We start from the raw sequence: 19145 nt of genomic DNA on the forward strand, positions 1-19145 counted from the left end.
TTAAACAAATGAATAGTTTATTCTTTTACTGGTTTATCTAAAAGCAAACCTCATTTACAATTCTTTTGTTCACATCAAATTCTTTGTGTCACAGTCTTTTCCCCCAAACTTTTGATATGTGATTTTAAAAACTAATTGGCACATGGGCATTTCAGATTTAGTTTTGTCTGAAATACTAATCAGGATTTGTAAAATCTTCAGCTCCTTTGAATGTGAGTGCTCTTTTGTACTCGTGTGGATGTGTTCTTCCATTTTATTGAAAGTAGAGCACAGCGGTGATCCCTCATACAGTGTGTCAAAAATCTCTTTTGTCAAGTTTAATTTTAGTAGAAATTAATTTTTTTGGGGGGGCTGAGATATTTGGTCCATTAGAAAGCTGGTAAGGAACTAGAGTTTTGAGAACTCTGTCAGAGAGCCAACAGGGGCTCACTCACTAGAACAGGTGCAGAGAGCATCCTTAGATGAGAGGGAGGCTTCCAGAAGAATAAGACACAAAACCATTCTGAGCTGGGTGTCATGGAGCACACCTGTAATCCCACCTACTTGGGAGGTTGAGGCAGGAGGATTGCAAGATCAAAGCCAGCATGAGCAACTTAGCAAATCCCTGTCTCAAAGCAAAATAATAATAACTTTTTAAAGGATAGGGATGCAGCTTAGAGGTAGAGCACTTGCTTAGCATGTGTGAGACTAGGATTCAATTCCCAGCACTGAACAAAAAACAAATCCTGCCAGGAGTTGCTGCGTGAGGGCTGTTGGGGAAGGGATGGAGATCTGCCTGGCAGTGTTGGCCAGAGGAAGGACTCTTGTTGTGACAAGAGTTTTATCACAACCTGTATAAACCAATAACCTCCACAGTAGTTGTACAGCAAGAACCAAATAGGTGTGGGCTTCATTCTAAATCCTGTACTTAGGTAGCTCAATAGAACCTCCTGAGCAGCCCTTGAAGGACAGGAAATTACCATGCCTCACCTTTACAGATGAGGAAACTAAAGCTATCATGGACCAAAAATATTTGGGACCAAAAAATATTTGGCCTATAATGAAAATACTGAATCTTCTAAGGAGGATTATAATAAATGGGGTATCTTGCTTCTTGTTCTGGACAAGCAGTACATGCAATAAGGCTGGGAAAGCATTCTGCACCCATGATATGGTGAGAAACGTTTGAGCCTTCCCCAGGCCACTGTGTGCTTGTCCCCAGAGCTGATGTGACCCAGGATGTCAGTCTTTCTGGAGCAGATGCTAGGAGAACTGAAACTGGGTTTTCATATGTCTCAGACAGACCCTACCTAGCATTCAGACACCAATCTGTAAAGAGAAATTGGATAAAGTGGAGATGAAATAGGGAGGAGACACAGGAAATGTGTTATCCTGAGCCCAGGTCATTTGGAGAAAGAAAGGAAGAGAGTAGGATTACTTGTAGAAACAAACAAACACGAGTCCCAAGACACAGAAGTGGCCTCTGGTGTCTGAGAGCTTGCCTGAGAAGCTGATGGAGTTGGTTCTCATTCCTTGGGGTGAGGAAAGACAAGGGAGGGGTTGTTTGCAGGGAGGGGTGTAGTTTCAACACTTGAGAAATTTTCTACTTCCCCATGGATTTTTAAAGGCTAAAGTGTAGTATTTAAATTATAATAGGACATGTGCTCTTTCTCTTCTGAGCTGGTGGGTTCTGGATAAAATGGTTGTCAAGAATTTTTGTGAGAGTCTTAGGAAAAAAAGAAAAAAACAAAAAACAAAAACAGCCTCTCCCAAACCCACGATATTGTTCATGACACCAAAAATTGCATGAATGTTGACTGATGGAATCTGAGTTTGAATAGTGTGTTAATATAAATATTGCTAAATATTTACTATTTGGGACACTGTGCTTGTTTTGGTTGGTTTGCCAGACCTGTCATAACAAAGTACCACAGACTATACAGTTTACATGGCTGAGATTCCTTCTGGGGGACCTGGAGGCTGGAATTCCAACATCAAGGTGTCCATGGGGCTGGTTTCTCTGAGGCCTCTCTCCTGGGCTTGCAGATGATGCCTTTTCCTATGTGTTCCACATTGCTGCCCCTTTGAGCATCTGGGTCCTAATCTTTTTTTCCTTGTAAAGACGCCTGTCATATTGGATTAGTGCCCATCCCTATAGCCTCATTTTAGCTTAATTAACTCACAAAGGCCCTATTTCCAAATACAATTACAATTTGAAGTCCTGGGTCTTGGGGTTTCAACAGGTGAATTTGGGGAGTACACAATTCAGACCTTAACAGTGTTTGTAAGAAATGACTGAAGCTTTAAGATTAATATCTAGAGATTTAAACCTGATTAGCTTAGTTTAAACCCCATCATCTGAATTACGCCAACTACTTCCTGCTTTGTTTATTTGATTCTTACTAAACTTATGTTTCTTTTTGTCTCACTTACACCTAAATATACAATTTCCTGGTTTTTTTTCCCTCGTTGTTCTTTTCACCAAAGAAATTGTATTTTCCTTTCATGGTGAATATTTTTCATATTGCCGTTACAGTGATGGCATTGTTGCTTGTGCCGTAGCCCTTCAAACATCTGTCTAGGCCCTGCTCCCAGAATTACACTGCAGGTGAAGCTGGACAAGCAGTATCTGAATTAGGAGTAGCCCAGGTGTGGTTTTAGTCTGATTTCTAATACTATAATCAAATAAATGAGATAACCCATTTAAAAAGAAGACAGGTTTATTTTGGCTCATGGTATCACAAGATTCAGTCCAAGATGGATTGGTCCAGTTGCTTTGGGGCCTGTGGTGAAGCAACATGTGGTAGAGTAAACCACTCATCTTATGGCTAGGACATGAGAGATAGCAAGAGGCTGACTATGCACATCCCCTTTAAGGGCATACTCCCTTGTGACCAGAAGACTTCCAACTAGGTCCAATCTCTTAAAGGTTTCATCAGTTCCCAATACTGCCATGACTGAGGACCTGAGTTAATGGGCATCTGGGAAACACTGATCTCAATTATACCAGGCATCTTATTCCATTTGGGTTGCTATAATAAAATACCATAGATAGTTGACTTACAAAGAAACTTATTTCTCACAGTTCTGGAAGCTAGAAAGGCTTGACTTTGATCAAGGCTCTGGCAGATTTTGTGTTGGTTGAGGGCCTACTTTTTCACAGATGACAACCTTTTTTGAAGTCTCCTCACCTAGGGAAAGGGATGAGGAAGTTTTCTGGGTTCTCTTTTTTTAAGGGCACTATTTTGATCAGCTTAGCATGGCTGTGACTAAAATATCTGACAAGAAAATCTTAGAGAGGCTGGGATTGTGACTCAGCGGTAGAGCGCTTGCCTTGCACATGTGAGACCCTGGGTTCGATCCTCAGTACCACATAAAAATAAATAAGTGAAATAAATGTCTTGCTCCCAACTACAACTAAAAACTAAATATTTTAAAATAAAAATCTTAGAGGAGGAAGTTTATTTTGGCTCATGTTTCAGAGGTTCAGTCCGGGCTTGGTGGCCTCCATCGTTCTAAAGTGAGGCAGAACGTCATGGCAGAAGGGGGTGGAGGAGGAAAGCAGCTGAGGGCATGGCATCCAGGAAGCAAAGAGAGTCCTCCACTCACCCAGGACAAAATGTCAACCCTAAAGCAATCATATCCTGCCTGCCTCTTGTTACCACCCAGCTAATCTGTATCAGTGGATCAATCCACAGATTAGTTCACAGCTCCCCTAATCTAATCATTTCACCTCTGAACATTCTCGCACCTGTCTCACACATGAGGTTTTGGGGAACACCTCCCATCTAACCCTTAGCAGGCACTGATCCCATTCCTGAAGGCTCCATCCTCATAAGGTAATCACCTCCCAAGGCCCTACCTCCTAAGATCATCACCTTAGGGGAGATGGTTTCAACATGTAATTGTGGGCAGAGACAAAGCATTCAGAACATAGCTAGAGGGGAGCAGTCACCATTTAGTCGAAAGGGCATTTGATTTTTGATCATGATGGAATTAAAATTGGAGCAATTATTTTTATACTTTGGGAGTCTGATCCACGGGACAGAGTTTCCAGAATATAAAATACAACTGAAATAAATTAAGAAACTAATAAAATAAATTACAGGCCAACGCAGGTGGTGAGCCAGGTGATTAGAAAGATGTGAAGGGAGGGGCTTGGAAAGATAAGAGAGAGATTTAGGTAGAAAACAAGAAAAGGACCCAGAGGACAGACAGTGAATTAACTCTATTATTCATTGAGTGATTGTTTGTGATAGGGAAGTCTGGAGAAGCTTCTCTGTTGAAGGGGCATTTGACCAGAGAGCTGCATGGGGAAAGAGCAAAAGGGAGTGAGTACATAATGTGCAAAGGCACTGAGGTATAGAGAACATGTGATTCATATCAGCTAAAGGACTTATAGATCATTTTGTTTGGTCCACATGGGTTTAAATTTATTTTGAATAAGCTACATATATGTAAAAAAATGATTTTTTTAAATAAACAATTTTTTAATAGCCCTATAGATAAAGAGAGCTCTTTAAAGTGTCATTTCCATAGTTACAGTGATCTGGAGCGAAGCAGCCCTAGGCAGGGCACTGGCTTTCTAATTTGGCACAGCCTGACTGGCCTGCCACACACAGGCTGTAAACCTTTCCCTGTACACATTTGAGTGTGAGGCTCCTGGAGAACACACTTGGAAGATTGACAGCTCCTCACAAAATACTTTTGTTTTGAAGAAGTGCTGTGCCAAGTTAAATTACAGCATCAGGATTCTACAAAGAAGCAGAATACAAGCCTAAGTTCTCAGGCTCTCTGGAGAGAATCCCACTGCTCTCCTCCAGGTCCTTCCTGTCATTTGGCAAAGTGATGCACCTAAACCCTCCAGGAAGGGAACCTGATTCTGACATTTATTGCAACAATAAGTGCCTTCTGAACAGTACCTGCTATTTATGTAGCACTTCCTTTTCCGGTGCATCAGCTCATCTAATCCTCTCAGCAGCTTCCTTGGGGGAGCAATTATTAATTATTCCTACTTTATAGATGAGGAAACTGGAATTCAAGATGTTTAATCTAGCAGAAAATAATGACACTTGCAGTCCAAACTACTGGGGTGGGGCTGGGGTCTGAGGCCAGAGGTTCACTTGAGCCAAGGAGTTTGAGACTAGCCTGGGCAACAGTGAAACCATTTTTCAAAAAAGAAAAAAACAACAACAAAAAATTTAATCCATCCTCAAAGGGCACGTGGTTACCCATGTCAGAGCTGGAGTCACACATGCAATGTTTAATGGCAACAGGAGTGAAAAACATTGTATAATCTAATTTTTAGAAAGAAGAGTAGATAGAATTCTGTATCTCAAGGCTAAACTCATGAGGTTTAAATTTCTAGATATTCATCAGGTTTAAATCTCTAGATATAAATCTCTAGATATTAATCTTAAAGCTTTAGTCATTTCTTATAAGCACTAAACTAAAAGTACATGCCTGCAAAGGGATTCCCATTTTACAAACACACAGATGATGTTGAGATCATTCCTTGTGGATACAAAAGAAGTTGAAGAAAAAGGGCTATTTTATGTGAATGAACCAAAACCATGTTTCCCTTCTATTTACACTTTTACTCAATTTGTTAATTGATTTTGATTTTTCTCTGAATTCTGAAAATAGCCCTCAATTTTAGCCCAGGAGGTACAGTCTAATGGCAAAAGATGTACATCATCCTTTTTCTTCATCCACCTAGCTGAGAAGTCAGATCCACTGAGCATGCTCAGTCAAGGATGGTCCCCACTGCCTGTCTGCAGAAGGTATGAAGGCAGATGGCATTTTTGCAAGGTGGCAACAGGGAATGGGGAAAATGAAGTCTGAGAATTTATTCAGAGGCCCCTTGCACTGAACTGAGTACACATGGAATAAAAGCTAAATATTTTGCTAGTCTCAGAAATTATTGCAGTAATGTGAACTACTATAACACAATAGAGTACAGATTATAAAGATGCTTGTAAAAATCAGAATTCAGAGAAGGGCAATATTTTTACAGATTTTTTTTAAGATTTCACTAATACAGCAAACTCACATTTAAATGGACTTTTTATTGCTTTCATTGGCTTTTTTTGTATTCTTTAAAAAATAAAGAGTGTCTTTCTTTTGTTTAATGAAATTTTACCAATGGTTAGTCCATAATTTAACATAAACACTTTGGTCCTATTCTTTAAATATTGAAATGGACAAGATAATTGAAGTTCTAAAATTGGCAATCATTATAAGCATAGTAAATACATTTCCTAATGAATTCATTATCCTGTTCATAAGTGTTTTACTGTTCATTTGATATTTCAAATCTTTTATATGTAAATGTGAACAGCTCTGCATGGAGCTTAATATCCCTTTAGTATCAAATATCTTTCAAAGAAAGTCTCAACATCCACATACCCCAAAGGTATATATTATCTCTATGTTTTTAAAAGGCATGAGTCCCCAAATTAAATTTTATCACAAATTGTTTTATAGTTTTTGTACACCTACATTACACAGGAGATTCCTCCTCATCTTCTCTTCCTCCTTCTTCTAATCTAGTTACTTTGAAACAGTTTTAATCACTTCAGTTATGGTAAGACTTTATTCTTGAACTTGTTTCACTAATGGAAGGTTTTCTATATATCTTTTTGATTGCCTTGCCTAATTTTGTAGACTTTTGGGCAGGGAGGAGAGAGTTAATTGGGGATTGAGCCCAAAGATACTTTACCATGGAGCTATATCCCCAGCTCTTTTGAGATAGGGTCTCACTAAATTGCTTAGTGCCTTGCTAAATCTCGGAGGATGACCTTGAACTTGCAATCCTCCTGCTGGGATTACAGATGTGCACCACTGTCAGAAGAAAAGAAGCTAGACTTCCGAACCAAAACAAAGGCCATTTCCTCAGCCCTTAAGAATTTTCTGGTGATAGAGAAGGGCCCATGCAATGTGAGATGACTCTGATGCCACAAAAGCATCAGAGTGTATATCTCTTATGTAGAGGTATATAAGCCTCCCCACAAACTTATTTATTAAAATAAAATTTATTCTCTTTATAGTATTCATTAAATGCTACAAGGAAATGCAAAGTTGTCACCTAAATATTGAAGAGGAGATCACTATAGGCCCATTAGAAATGAGTCAATTAATAAAATATAATGGGAAATTGGAAGTATTTTGAAGTACCAAGAACCAAGGAAAAAATAAAGATGCAACAAAACTGTGTCATGCAACTGCTGTACAACTTAGAGAATAGATTTAACTAGAAAAGAAGAAAGCCAGAAAATCATGAGCTCAGGATGCAATGAATCCAGGAGACAGTGTATAATTAAACCCTCAAACAGTAAATGGAGTAAAACAGTTAAAGTTAACAGAGGTAGTAAAATTGACACAGTAGGGAGAGCCAACAATGCCAAATATTGCTCCCTCACCTGGCAATTAAATGAATGATCTCTGGAAACACCAAACAGAAATAAAAAGAGGACTGGGGATAAAGCTCAGTGCCCTAGCATGTGCAAGGCCCTGGGTTTAATCCCTTCAAAATAAAATAAAATAAAATAAGTCACTGATAAACTGCTGTAGAAAATAAAAAGGTCCTCACTGTAGTATGTAGCTATACATCCTTACCTGTATGTACTTTAGAGATTTCAAAAAATCATAAGGGAGAACTTATGAATAACATCTTGCCAAGAATTGCCCCACAAAATACACATCATTACAAAAATCACTTTTATCAAAACTGACTCAAGAATAACAAAAACCTGAACAATCTTACAAAGTTCCAATAGAATTTTCCTACAGCAGTAATATCCGTATTCTTTTAACAGTGAGTATCCTACTCAACTGTCAGGGGAGATTTCTATCCAATCTCAAATTTGATTCACAAAGAACAGCAAGTGTCACTTATGTCATAGAGTGGGTTTTGCAGCAATTCTAAAATCAGGTGAGAAGCAGAGAAAGAAAAACTGTAGAACAAACTTAAACTTAAAAGTTAAAATTCAAAGTCAAATGTCAGCAATAAAATCCAATGATTAAAAAAATAATATTACATGACCAAATTGTGTTTATTCCAAATATGCCAGGGTGGTTTAATGTTAGGTTAGTAAATGTCATGCTGAAGGAGAAACAAAGTTATCAACACATCAGGCCCCCCCCCAAAAAAAAAATTACATAAAATTCAATACCCAGGCAGGACAAAAAGTCTTAGTAAAGCAGGAAGAGAAGAGAATTTAAACTGATAAAATGTATCTACTGAAGAACTATAGTAAAACCTATTCTTAATGGTGAAATATTAGAAGCATTCTTTTAAGATCAGAAAAAAATTGTTCCTATCATTATCACTTCTATTCCACATTGTGCATTCCTAACATGCATAGTAAAAGATAAAGAAGTGCAAATATAGGAATTGGAATGGAAGATACAAAACTCTCATTATTCTCCAATGAAATGACTGAAATAAAGAGAATCTTCAAGGCTTTGTCTTTAATAAGAGAACACAGAAAAATTTCTAAGTAAAATAACTTTTAAGGTTGCATTTTTTTGTGTGTCTACAATTAACAACACATGAAATTTAAAAATCCTTTTTATAATACTAAGAAAAGATATGAGGTTATTGTGTATAAATATATCAAAATCTATTCAAACTTTTATGACAAAAATTCTGTATTTTTTTGGAATTCATTAAAGAAGTCCTGACTACATACCGTGATGTGTTATATGCATGGGTAGGAAGCCTTAATATTTATTTTAATAAATATCCCAACTGCCATAATATTTTTATGGGCCAAGAATAATGAAGAGAATTGTTAAGAAAAATATGGTAGAGACTTTGCCTAATCAAGTGTCAGTGTGTGTAAAGCAACTGATTGAGCTGATCTTGTATAGGACAGGTGTGACAGAGAGATTAGACCACAGGAGAAACTGGAGCAGGCCAACCAAGTATGCAAATTAGTATTCCTAATAATTCCATTCCATTATGACAGAGACAAGCAATCACACAGAAATATGAACAAACTTTTCCTTACCAAATAGGAAACTCTAGATATGGCTTCTTAGTGAATGCAGAGTTACTCAACCTCATTCATTATCAGCAATGCAAATTAAGCACCATTAAGCACTATGAATTTTTGGAAATGAAATCTCTCCAAATGATATGTTGGTCAGGATATGGAACTGGAGGAACTTGTACACTGCACAACCATTGTGGAGACTAATTTAGTGCTATTTGTCCGGTAAGGTTGTAGACATATTCGTACAACCTTAAGAGTACCCTGTGCCATTTCTGTGAAGAGATGAATATTCTACAAACACAGTGGAAATGTGCTAGAATGCCCACAGAAGCAGATCTTGTCTACTAACAAATGGGAAACAACACAAGAATGAATGGGTTGTAATATGTTTGTACAATGAAATCCAATTAGGCAATAAGAGAGAATGAACCAGCAGGTGTGGAGATACACACCTGTAATCTCAGCTACTTCGGAAGCTGAAGCAGGAGGATCACAAGTTTGAAGCCATCTTGAGAAATTTAATGAGACCATGTCTCAAAAAAAAAAAAAAAAAAAGAGTGCTGAGGCTCAGTGTTAGAGAACTTATCTAGCATAGGAGACTAGGAGAGGCCCTGGGTTTGATTCCCCAGTACAGAAAGGGGAAAAAGAAGTGAATGAATGTGGTGGGTACGGTGACACATGCCTATAATCCCAGTGGCTTGGGAGACTGAGGCAGGAATATCTTGAGTTCAAAGCCAGCCTCAGCAAAAGAGAGGTGCTAAGCAACTCAGTGAGACCTTGTCTCTAAATAAAATACAAAATAGGGCTGGGGATGTGACTCAGTGGCTGAGTTCAATCCCCAGTACCAAGAAAAAAAAATAGAACCAAAAGTGAATGAGTGCAAGTGACTTGTATGAATGAGTGTGAAATTCAGTCTGTTTTTATAAGAAAAAGTAAGTTGTAGAAAAATACTCAGAGAAGGATGACATTCATATTTAAACACCTTAAGCTGTTACAGTCTATTTAGAAACAAAACCATACTATAGATTACTTGGGGATTTGTGCAAAAGATTTTGTAGAATGACGTAGGCATGGTAAACCCAAATTCAAGTTTGTGGCCTCTGTCATGGACTCCAGAGAGGAAGGGGCTGAGGGGAAGGATACACAGGAAGAATTTCTTTTACTTAAAAGTCAAATTTTATTTCGTAATCGGGGGACAGAGAAATTGTTCTTTCTGCCTTTTATATGACTTCATAATATTTTTAAATTAAAAAATAATGAGTTCAGGGCTGGAGTTGTGGTTCAGTGTTAGGGGGCTTGCCTAGCATGTGTGAGGCACTGGGTTCAACTCTCAGCACCACAAAAAAATAAATAAATAAAATAAAGGTCCTTGAACAACTAAAAAAATAATGAGCTCAAACGTCGTTTCTGGAGTCATGAATAAGAGAATTCTGGTCTTCATGAACAAGGAATTCTACTGATAGCTGCAGATATCCATACCCCTTCTTGTCTTTCTTTTTCCCTGCTCTTTAACGCTAGGCTCAGAGCTTCCCCTAGTACAGAGGGACCCAAAGAAAAATCCTCCGGGGACTTCTTAGAAAAGGCTCATGATGTAGCAAAATGCCCATGTGCACACACACAATGTTTTTGGTACAATAGATTTTCTTCCATGGGCCAAAGAGAGAACATACACTAGACAGCTTATGATTGCCCACTGACATGGTCTGTCTTTTAACCCTTTAAAGAAACAAAGCCTCTATTATCTTCTATAAATAAATCTAACCTCTTTCTCTCTCATCTCCTCATTGTTAAGCCTCATCTGGGCATCCTATTTCATGCTCACTGGATTGGATCTCTCAGGGACTCTCACACTGTATTTGTTTTCAAGCCCAAACTACAATCAGATTGACATTTCTTCTCTAGTTGGTGCCTAGGATACTTTATTTGCCATAAAATGGCTTTGAGATGATGTCCCCACTGCCAAATGAAGCGGAGCAGCAATTAGCATAATCGCCCTTCAAATCCAAGTCCCAGTGAGAGTTGGACCCAAGTTATCCAGAATGGCGATTGCTGTGAGCGCTCCACAGGCAGAAAGGTGGACAGGGATCCATGTGCACAGCACTAGGCATCTCTCAGTGTTCATCCAGTGCACAGTCACTGATACCATCAGGGGCCAAGTGCTGCACTGGGCCCAGGAGCCACAGGGGAATAAATACAACTACAGTGCTTTCTTTGGTCCTGACACCAGTTGTCCAACTCTGCAGACATCAGTGGGGTGTTTCACAAATCAATCCTATTCTGTTTGCAACAGACCCCACAGGTTTTGGGATTCAGCCCCACAAGATGGCTTCAATTTCAAGTGCCAGTCTCAAGAACCAGACCCCCCAAGTAGCACCCTTCTGTCCAACATAGCTTTGATGCTGGGGGTTCTCATAATCCCCCACTCCGAGTTGGATAGTTTGCTAGAACAACTCAGAACTCAACAAAATGTTCTATTTATGTTGATAGGTTTATTATAAAGGTTACAAATGAACAGGCAATGAAGAAATGCACAGGACAAAGTGTAGAGCCAGGCAGGGAAGAGGGCTAGGTTTGGAACTTCCACATCGTCTCTGAAAAGAGAGCACCTCAAAATGCCAATCAACCCAGAAACTTTTAGGCCTCTGATTTTCAGGACTTTTTCACAGAGCTTTTCTTACTTAGCATGATTGATTAAAACGACCAACTCAGTCTTCAGTCCATCTTCCTTCCCCAGAGACTGAAGAGGGAGCCTGAAAGTTCCAACCTCAGTCAGTTTATGCTGTGAGTTTGGGGCCAGAAGTCCCCATCTGAAACTATCTAGGATCCCCAGCCATTAGTCATCTCACCAAACTCTTATTACCACCAAACTTTTAGGAGCTGTGTGCCAAAAACCAGGAACAAAACCTACTATTTATTTATTTTTCTATCCCCTTCTCCCTATTTCTGGGAGTGGTGCATGCTGGGCTGGAGTGAGACCAGGGAACTGGGGACAGAGGTGGCCATGTATACAGAAGTATGTCCAGACAGGTCCCTGGAGGCAGGTGCCTAAGCAGAGCCACAAAGGGGACAGCAGACAGCATGGACCAATCCAAAATCCTACATCTTGAGCCCTATCATTTCTTTTTTTAAACCCAGGGTGAAAAAGAGAACAGACTTAACAGGAGCCTTTAAACTGGACCCTGTTTACTTGAAGCACAGCCATCAGGATTCAGGTAAGTTGGGTGCTTGCTCTTACAATCTGTTCCAATATATGTTTTCATCAAAGCTTCATTAGAAGGATCTAAGAGCCAGGAGTTGGTCGTTCAAGTCTGGGGAGACACCAGAGTGGTTGGTTGCTGTGTGTACCTGAACTTGCCCCTCACAGCTCTTTCTTGTGCTGAGAAATCTCAAGAGCCCTTAACCCATCCATGGAGCCAACACTGATCAGGACTAGGGCAGAAGCAGCATCTGGAGCCAGTGGTGCAGCCAGGGGACTTCAGTATAGGTACAGATACTTCCTGTTAATAAGGAAACACCTTTACAAAAATGTCTGCTCTAACGTCTTTCCAGAAAAGAATTTTCATGCCTTCCACTAATACCAAGAGGAGGGAAGAAAGTAAATGAAGAAGATTCTGCAGGGAAGGAGAGTAAAGAGAAAATATGACAAAGCCCTGGGAAGGTTCAGTACACCAATATGCATGGCACTTGTTTAATGGTAGGCCCTCTGTGCCAGACACTGGTGACAGAAGTGGTGACAAAGACCCAGTGCTTGCATAACCCAGCGAGGAAGGTGATGAGCACACAGTATAGTGAGTGCCCACATCATAAGCCAGGAAGCAGAGAGAGAGAGAGAGAGGGAAAGAGAGAGAGAGAGGACTGGCAGAATGCCACACTCCCCTTTGAGGGCACACCCCCAATAAACTAAGGGACTCCCCTGAGTCTCCACCTCTAAAAGGCCCACAGCACCTTCTTACAGTGTTAACCTGAGGACAAAGGCTTTACATACCTTTGAGAATTATTATTCCTATGAGACCTTTACAGTGGTTTAGGGTTAGAACTTTTCCTACAACAGAGATGCCTCCATGTCTTCTCATAAAAAGCGTTTCTACAAGGCAGCAGAATTCCCACAAAACATAAAACATCATATTCTATACAATTACTACCCTTGTTCATAGGCCACAATCAAATGCCAAATCACGAGTTAGCACAGCAGGGCTCTGAGGGGGCACCCACGGTGTGGAAATCCAAATTTCCCTGAAAGGCAGTGCCGTTCAAAGATAATGATAATGATGAGAATGACCTCAGCAACACCAAAATGTGTGGAGTGGAAAATTTCAAAATGTTCACAGTGCTCACATCGAGATACTGCAATTATTTGTAAATGCTCTCAATTTTCTCTATGCTTTCAAAAACAGAATCATTAGCAATATTATCCTTAAATGTCAAGGCTCATGCATGCAGCACAGAAAGCCACCTGCATGATCCCTAAATACAGGGCACTATGAACAGAGGACCCCTGACAGCAAGGAGACTCAGCTCATCATTAGTCCTTTTCAGTCTTCTCCTCCTTTTGGTTTTCTCTCCATCACTCAGAGACAGGATCCCTGGGTCTTGGTTGGTTGTGGCTCTTGTTCATCCTTCCTTAACCATGCATCCTAACTGAGCCTGCCTGGTACATCCCCATGTGCACCAGGGCTCATGCCCCTTCTATTATTCCCATATGGTCTTCTTTAACATTTCTTCTCAGTTGTCTTCAACCACTCCAAACTGTCTTTTGTTTCCTTTCCCTGTAACTTCCTTTCAGCCAGAAATACCCTTCCTGGTGTCTGTGTTGCCTACCTATTGAAATTTTAAGGATTTCTAAAAGAATACAACTTTATTAAAAATATAAAATTGCTATACATTTATTATCTTAACTATTGAACAAAGCATTTTCTTACCCAAGGAGAAATAAAATAATACTTTCCCCGATAAAGAAATGTAATACATATATCATCATCACATTGAGTGCTATACTACCATGAAAACATTCTTTTGAGGTCAGAAATAAGGGTGTTTATTATCACCACTTCTATTATCTGGGCACTTTCAGAAGGATCCAGCCATTGTTGTACTACATTAAAGGAATACATCTTTTAGTGTAAGTTTTTTTTGGGGGGGGGGATCATTTGAGATCCTGGTCAAGTAAAATGTGTAAGAGCAACCTAAGCCAACACCCTCCAGCGAATTATTATGCTACTTTTAATCGACCTATGAGAGTAGTTGCATATGTATCTCTCCCTGAGACACAGTACCTCCTGATGGCAGATCAGTTTTCTCATTCCTTTTGAAATCTCTCATTGCTGCCAGCTTGGTGCCTGTGTGTGGGCTATCTTGGGGCCTGTTGCAGCACAGAGTGTGAATTAGTGAGTGAATGACAGGCCACATCTTGGGGAACTTCTATTATCTTCAAGCGTTCTTGGGTCCACAGAACCATAAAATATTAGTGAGAGAAGAAACCTTACAGAACACTTGATCCCACCACTTCAATTTATGGGGGAGGAAACAAACTCTGGACTGGAAAAGGATGTAATTTTGGTCCCTGGGTAGAGCACTGAGCAGTGTAACAGAAGTGAAGGCAGAGGCGCCAATGTCTGCCAGCCAAAATGGCAGCAAACTAAGACTTTGCCTCCCAGCAAACAGGTTGGCCCTTAGGAAAAGATGATAATGTATTGCCTGGTCTTCCTTCCATTGCAAGGCTCTGTGGAAAAACACTCTCTGGCTTTCTGCATGGCCCTGGAAGCCTGCCCCTGTTCTGTACACAACACCCTCAACTGGTCCCTGCATGGGCATTCTCCAGAGTCCTTAGGATGGATGTGTTCTCCTTGATGAGGTCTTTCTGGGCCTTCCCATGTCCACAGGGCCCTTAGCAGCCTCAGGTCACTCTGTGCTCTTCCTGGATCTTGTCTCCAGCTGCAATCATATTGCTCCCTGGTTTCTTGTCTGTTGTTCATCTTGCCCACCAGAACACTATATCTGCAAGCAAGAACCTTGCCATCCTGTTCACATCTCCAACAGGAACTGAGTGAATGGAGCACACCCAGCATCAGGTGTTACCAGGATGATGATCAACCCCTGTGTTAAGGCTGCACTTCACACATGTGGTCTCAGCTCACCCGGGGCCAGTAGAGTTGGCCTTACATAGCCATAGGTCTTGCTCCACTAATCCAACCAACTGTGAATAAAAAAATACTCAAAAACAAAAACAATTGCACCTGAACAAAGCAATTACGGACTTATTTCTTGACATTATTCCCTATGAAATACAGTATAAATATTAACATAGCATTTACACTGTATTAGATATGATAAGTAATCTACAGATGATTTAAAGTCTACAAGGTGATGTATGTAGGTTATATGCAAATACTATGCCATTTTATGTAAGAAACTTGAGCATCCTTAGATTTTGACTCCCACAGTAGGTCCTGGGAACAATTCCCCTTGGATAACAAATCAGTGTCCACAGATGCTTAATGGAAGACATTGAGCTAGAGTCAAAATAAATGAGAGTTTCCTTTATAACAGAAAGTTCTGTCAGAATTCTAGTGAGAAGGGAAAGTGGTCACTCCTGTTACACAGGCTTTTCAGATAGTCTTAATTATTAAAGGTTTATATTTGGAAAACAGAAAACAGTCAATGCTAAGCCAGAAGATTTCACAATCCAACCACTCAAATGCCAACATTATTGATATATTGTTGTATTTCTCAACAAGTCTTCTTTTATGCCTTGTTTAGTTTTACTGCTTTATCTATACATCATTTATAATTTATAAGCTGCTCCTACACCACATATATCTTATGAAGTTTTAATCTCACCATCATGTACATTCACAAGTCACTAATTTAACAAAAAATAACTATAAGTAAATAGCAGAAAGATCAGTAGAGTAGAGAGAAGGAAGAAGGGAGTGGGAGGAAGGAAGGGGGAAGTACTGGGAACAAAATTAGAACCAATTATATTCCATGCTTTTATAATTATGTAAAAATAAATTCTATTGTCATGTCTAGCTAAAAAGAACCAATGAAATAATAAATAAATAAATGACAGTAGGCACATAAGACCTATTAAGACACATTAAGCTCTTAAGACAGTGTAAGTAAGATCATTGTCATGGGAAATTAATGGTTTAGAGGAATTCATTATTGTTTACAGTAAATGATTGTTCAAGGAAGCTCCAAAGTTGAGCCAGTTATTCAAGGAGTCCTTAAAGAAGAAAGCAGATTCACTGAGAAGCCAATTCCATCTTTCATCAATGGTGTTTGGCTATACTAGCTGCTGTGTCTGAATCCTTGTCTTTGAAACTACGAGTTTCACTGTCCAATAAAATTTTCTACAGTAAAGGAAACATTCTATAATTTTGCACTGTCCAATATGGTAGACAAGGGTGGCAGGTGAAACCTTGAAATGTGGTTCATCACACTAAAAAAACTACTTTTTAAAATTTTCTATAGTTTTAACTACCTAAAATTTCAATAGCCAAATGTGGCTATTGGCTACTATATTAGATAGAATAGTCATATAAACTCATTTATTCATTTTTCATTTATGACAGTCATCTGGGTATTTAACAAGTTCTCTGAGTACCTACAACATGCCAAGTACCGTGGCCTCTGTGAATCACTGTCAGTTTCCTTCTGATGACTCTGCTATTGATGTTATATTTATTTAACAACTCTGTTACTAATGAGAGACCACGGGGTATAAAGGAATGAGAGAACTGGGTAGGAGTTGAGACAGGCTATGTGACTGTGGGCTTCCATATCAGGGTCTTCCAAATCATTAAATAAGGGACTGATACTGATGGTCCTACATTTTTCTCCAACACTGCCATTCTTATCCTAGCTGAGAAAAATACCTGGTTTTTCCAGGAAGCCAGATGCAGTCAGGGAAGGACTTCAGATTTCTTGTAAATAAAGCGTGGACGTTCCTTTGTAGTGGATGTGGGTTCTATTAGGTTGCTTGTCCTGGCTGAACATGGTGAAGGTCTGCTACAACCACTCTGCAGTCGATATTGCACAGGAAATAGGGGATGCCTACAATGTGCCTTGCCTGGCCTACGCTGGTGGAAAAGATTTCCATAGCTCATAACTCCTCTACCAAGCAGTGTAGCTACTACTGCATATCCTTATAACTCTTACCTGATCCTTTGACAGGGTTACTTGTAGAAACTCATCTGAGTCCTCACCCAGGGTACTTTTGCCATGTGATCCTGGGATGTATTGCTTTAGGTGTGAGGGAAGACTAAAGTTCAAAACATCCATTTTTTATAACCAATGTGGAGCCACTGAATCCAGAATGAGGAAACTGCCTCGATAGATACATATTCATGGAGCATCTGCTGTGCGTCAGATGCTGAACTAGATCTGTGAATACCGAAATGAACACTCCCATCAGGTTCCATTTTTTTCTTTATTATTTTTATCACTCTTTGAACCACCAATTCACCTTCCCATGCATGAATGAATGGATGATGAATGATTTACATGATTTGAATGTAACTTACTACTGGGCACTAGATGAAATCTCAGCTTTCCATTCTTATGCAACTGCAGAAAACAGAACTAATTGTGCTTCATGAATAATTCAGCATTTTCAATGTGCATCCTGGATATAGTGCTTTCAGAAGACTCCCTTGGAATCTGTTACCTTGAGATGTGCCACAGGGAACTCCCAGGCCCAGTCAACCCTCAGGCAGTTTTACATCTGCCTCAAAAGATTGTGTTTGTGACACAGAAATCTACCTTGAAGATGAAAATGATTATGTATGTTAACATTTTTTGTCTAATGGTTTCTTTTTCTTTCTCTTTTCTCTAGGGCTTATCACTGACTACAGGGTAAGTGGACAACTTGTCTCATCAAACTAGGTCCATTATAATCCAAAATGTGAATGGCGTGCTATCCCTCACTCTCCTGAGCAGGATTCCTCTGCAGAGCACCTTCTAATTGGGTCTCAACTGACCAATCAGGTGGGCTCTGTCAGGCACTGGGTGGATCTGCTGAGCTCACTACTCAGGGGTTCCAGGTTAGGTAGAATAACCTTGAATGCACCCTTAGACAGGGGGAAGGAACTTCTGCACCCCTATTCCTCTGGAAGGAAGGCTCTCTCTCCTGAGACAATGCAGCCCCTTCTTTCTTTGTTGCAGTTATGTTGCTGAGGTGGCATCCTGAGGAGTGAGAGAATACACAGATACCAGCAAAGGTGCTCAGACAGAAGGACAGTTATCTCAAAGCCTTGCCTCAAATTGCTTTGCTTCTCTCATCTTTTTATTTGACACAGTGTTCCATAAAGTATATTTTGAAAATACCGGGTTGTCCTAGCCTTACTCTGGAAAGGATTTGAAACAATAAGTAGAGCTGGGAGACTTACCACATGAGTAGGAGCTGGGGACACTCAGGAGAAAAGAGGTATTGGCTGCTTCCCCCTCATGACTTGTACCCAATTCTTTTTGTGTCAACGCAGAGGTGATCTGTGCGGTGGGCTTAAGATGTCATCAAAGCAAGGGCTGAGCTGTCCTGACAGAGGTTATGTGGCTGAACTGTCAGGGCCAGCATGTCTCCAGCTGATAAGCTAGCAGGGGCTGTGCCTCAAAGGCATACCTTTTCCTTTCCTTTTCCTGTAGCAGCTACAAGCTGGGAGTGCAGGGGACCAGGAAGCCTTCCAAAGCCATCATGGTTTATCCTAGGACAGAGTTTTGGTGAAGTTTTCCAGGAACCATCCAGTTGTATGCCAGGGAGAAAGACCAGGGTGTGTGAGAAGAGGGGCATGACAGGGAGATGTGGACATGAATGATATCATCGTTTCTTTCAGAGACTGGAAAACCAAACTGAAGACCATCAGAGCCACCAGGCAGGGGAGAGGACTCCCAGAACAGAATGTTGCCCACTGGGCTAGTCAGGGAAGTGAGGGATGACAGAAGTGAACAGGGTGAGGCAGGTCTGTGGACCCACCCCTGAATGAGGGCATGAGGAGAGAGTGTTAGATCTAAGAGGTGGCTGTTCAGGACATATGGTTTGGCAAAGTCATTTTGCATTCTTTCTGGTTATGAACTGAAGACCAAAGAGGTAAGGATAGCATCATTTGCCCAAAATTTACATGATTATGGGCAAAGTGGGTATCCTTATGCTCATTGTATAGGTGAGGAGAT

At 40.1% G+C, this 19145-nt stretch overlaps 1 protein-coding gene across 1 annotated transcript in view; it reads left to right on the forward strand.

The window, feature by feature from the left end:
* DDC (dopa decarboxylase) overlaps window positions 1-19145 on the forward strand; it is a 98053-nt gene that overhangs the window by 67310 nt on the left and 11598 nt on the right. Inside the window, exons 10-11 of the mRNA XM_081286896.1 lie at window positions 12114-12190; window positions 17815-17834. Of these exons, the coding sequence (XP_081143022.1) occupies window positions 12114-12190; window positions 17815-17834 (97 nt within the window). The remainder of the gene's footprint in view (window positions 1-12113; window positions 12191-17814; window positions 17835-19145) is intronic.

Source organism: Spermophilus citellus (assembly GCF_964194105.1).
Source record: "Spermophilus citellus genome assembly, chromosome: 3".
Classification (NCBI taxonomy): Eukaryota; Metazoa; Chordata; class Mammalia; order Rodentia; family Sciuridae; genus Spermophilus; species Spermophilus citellus.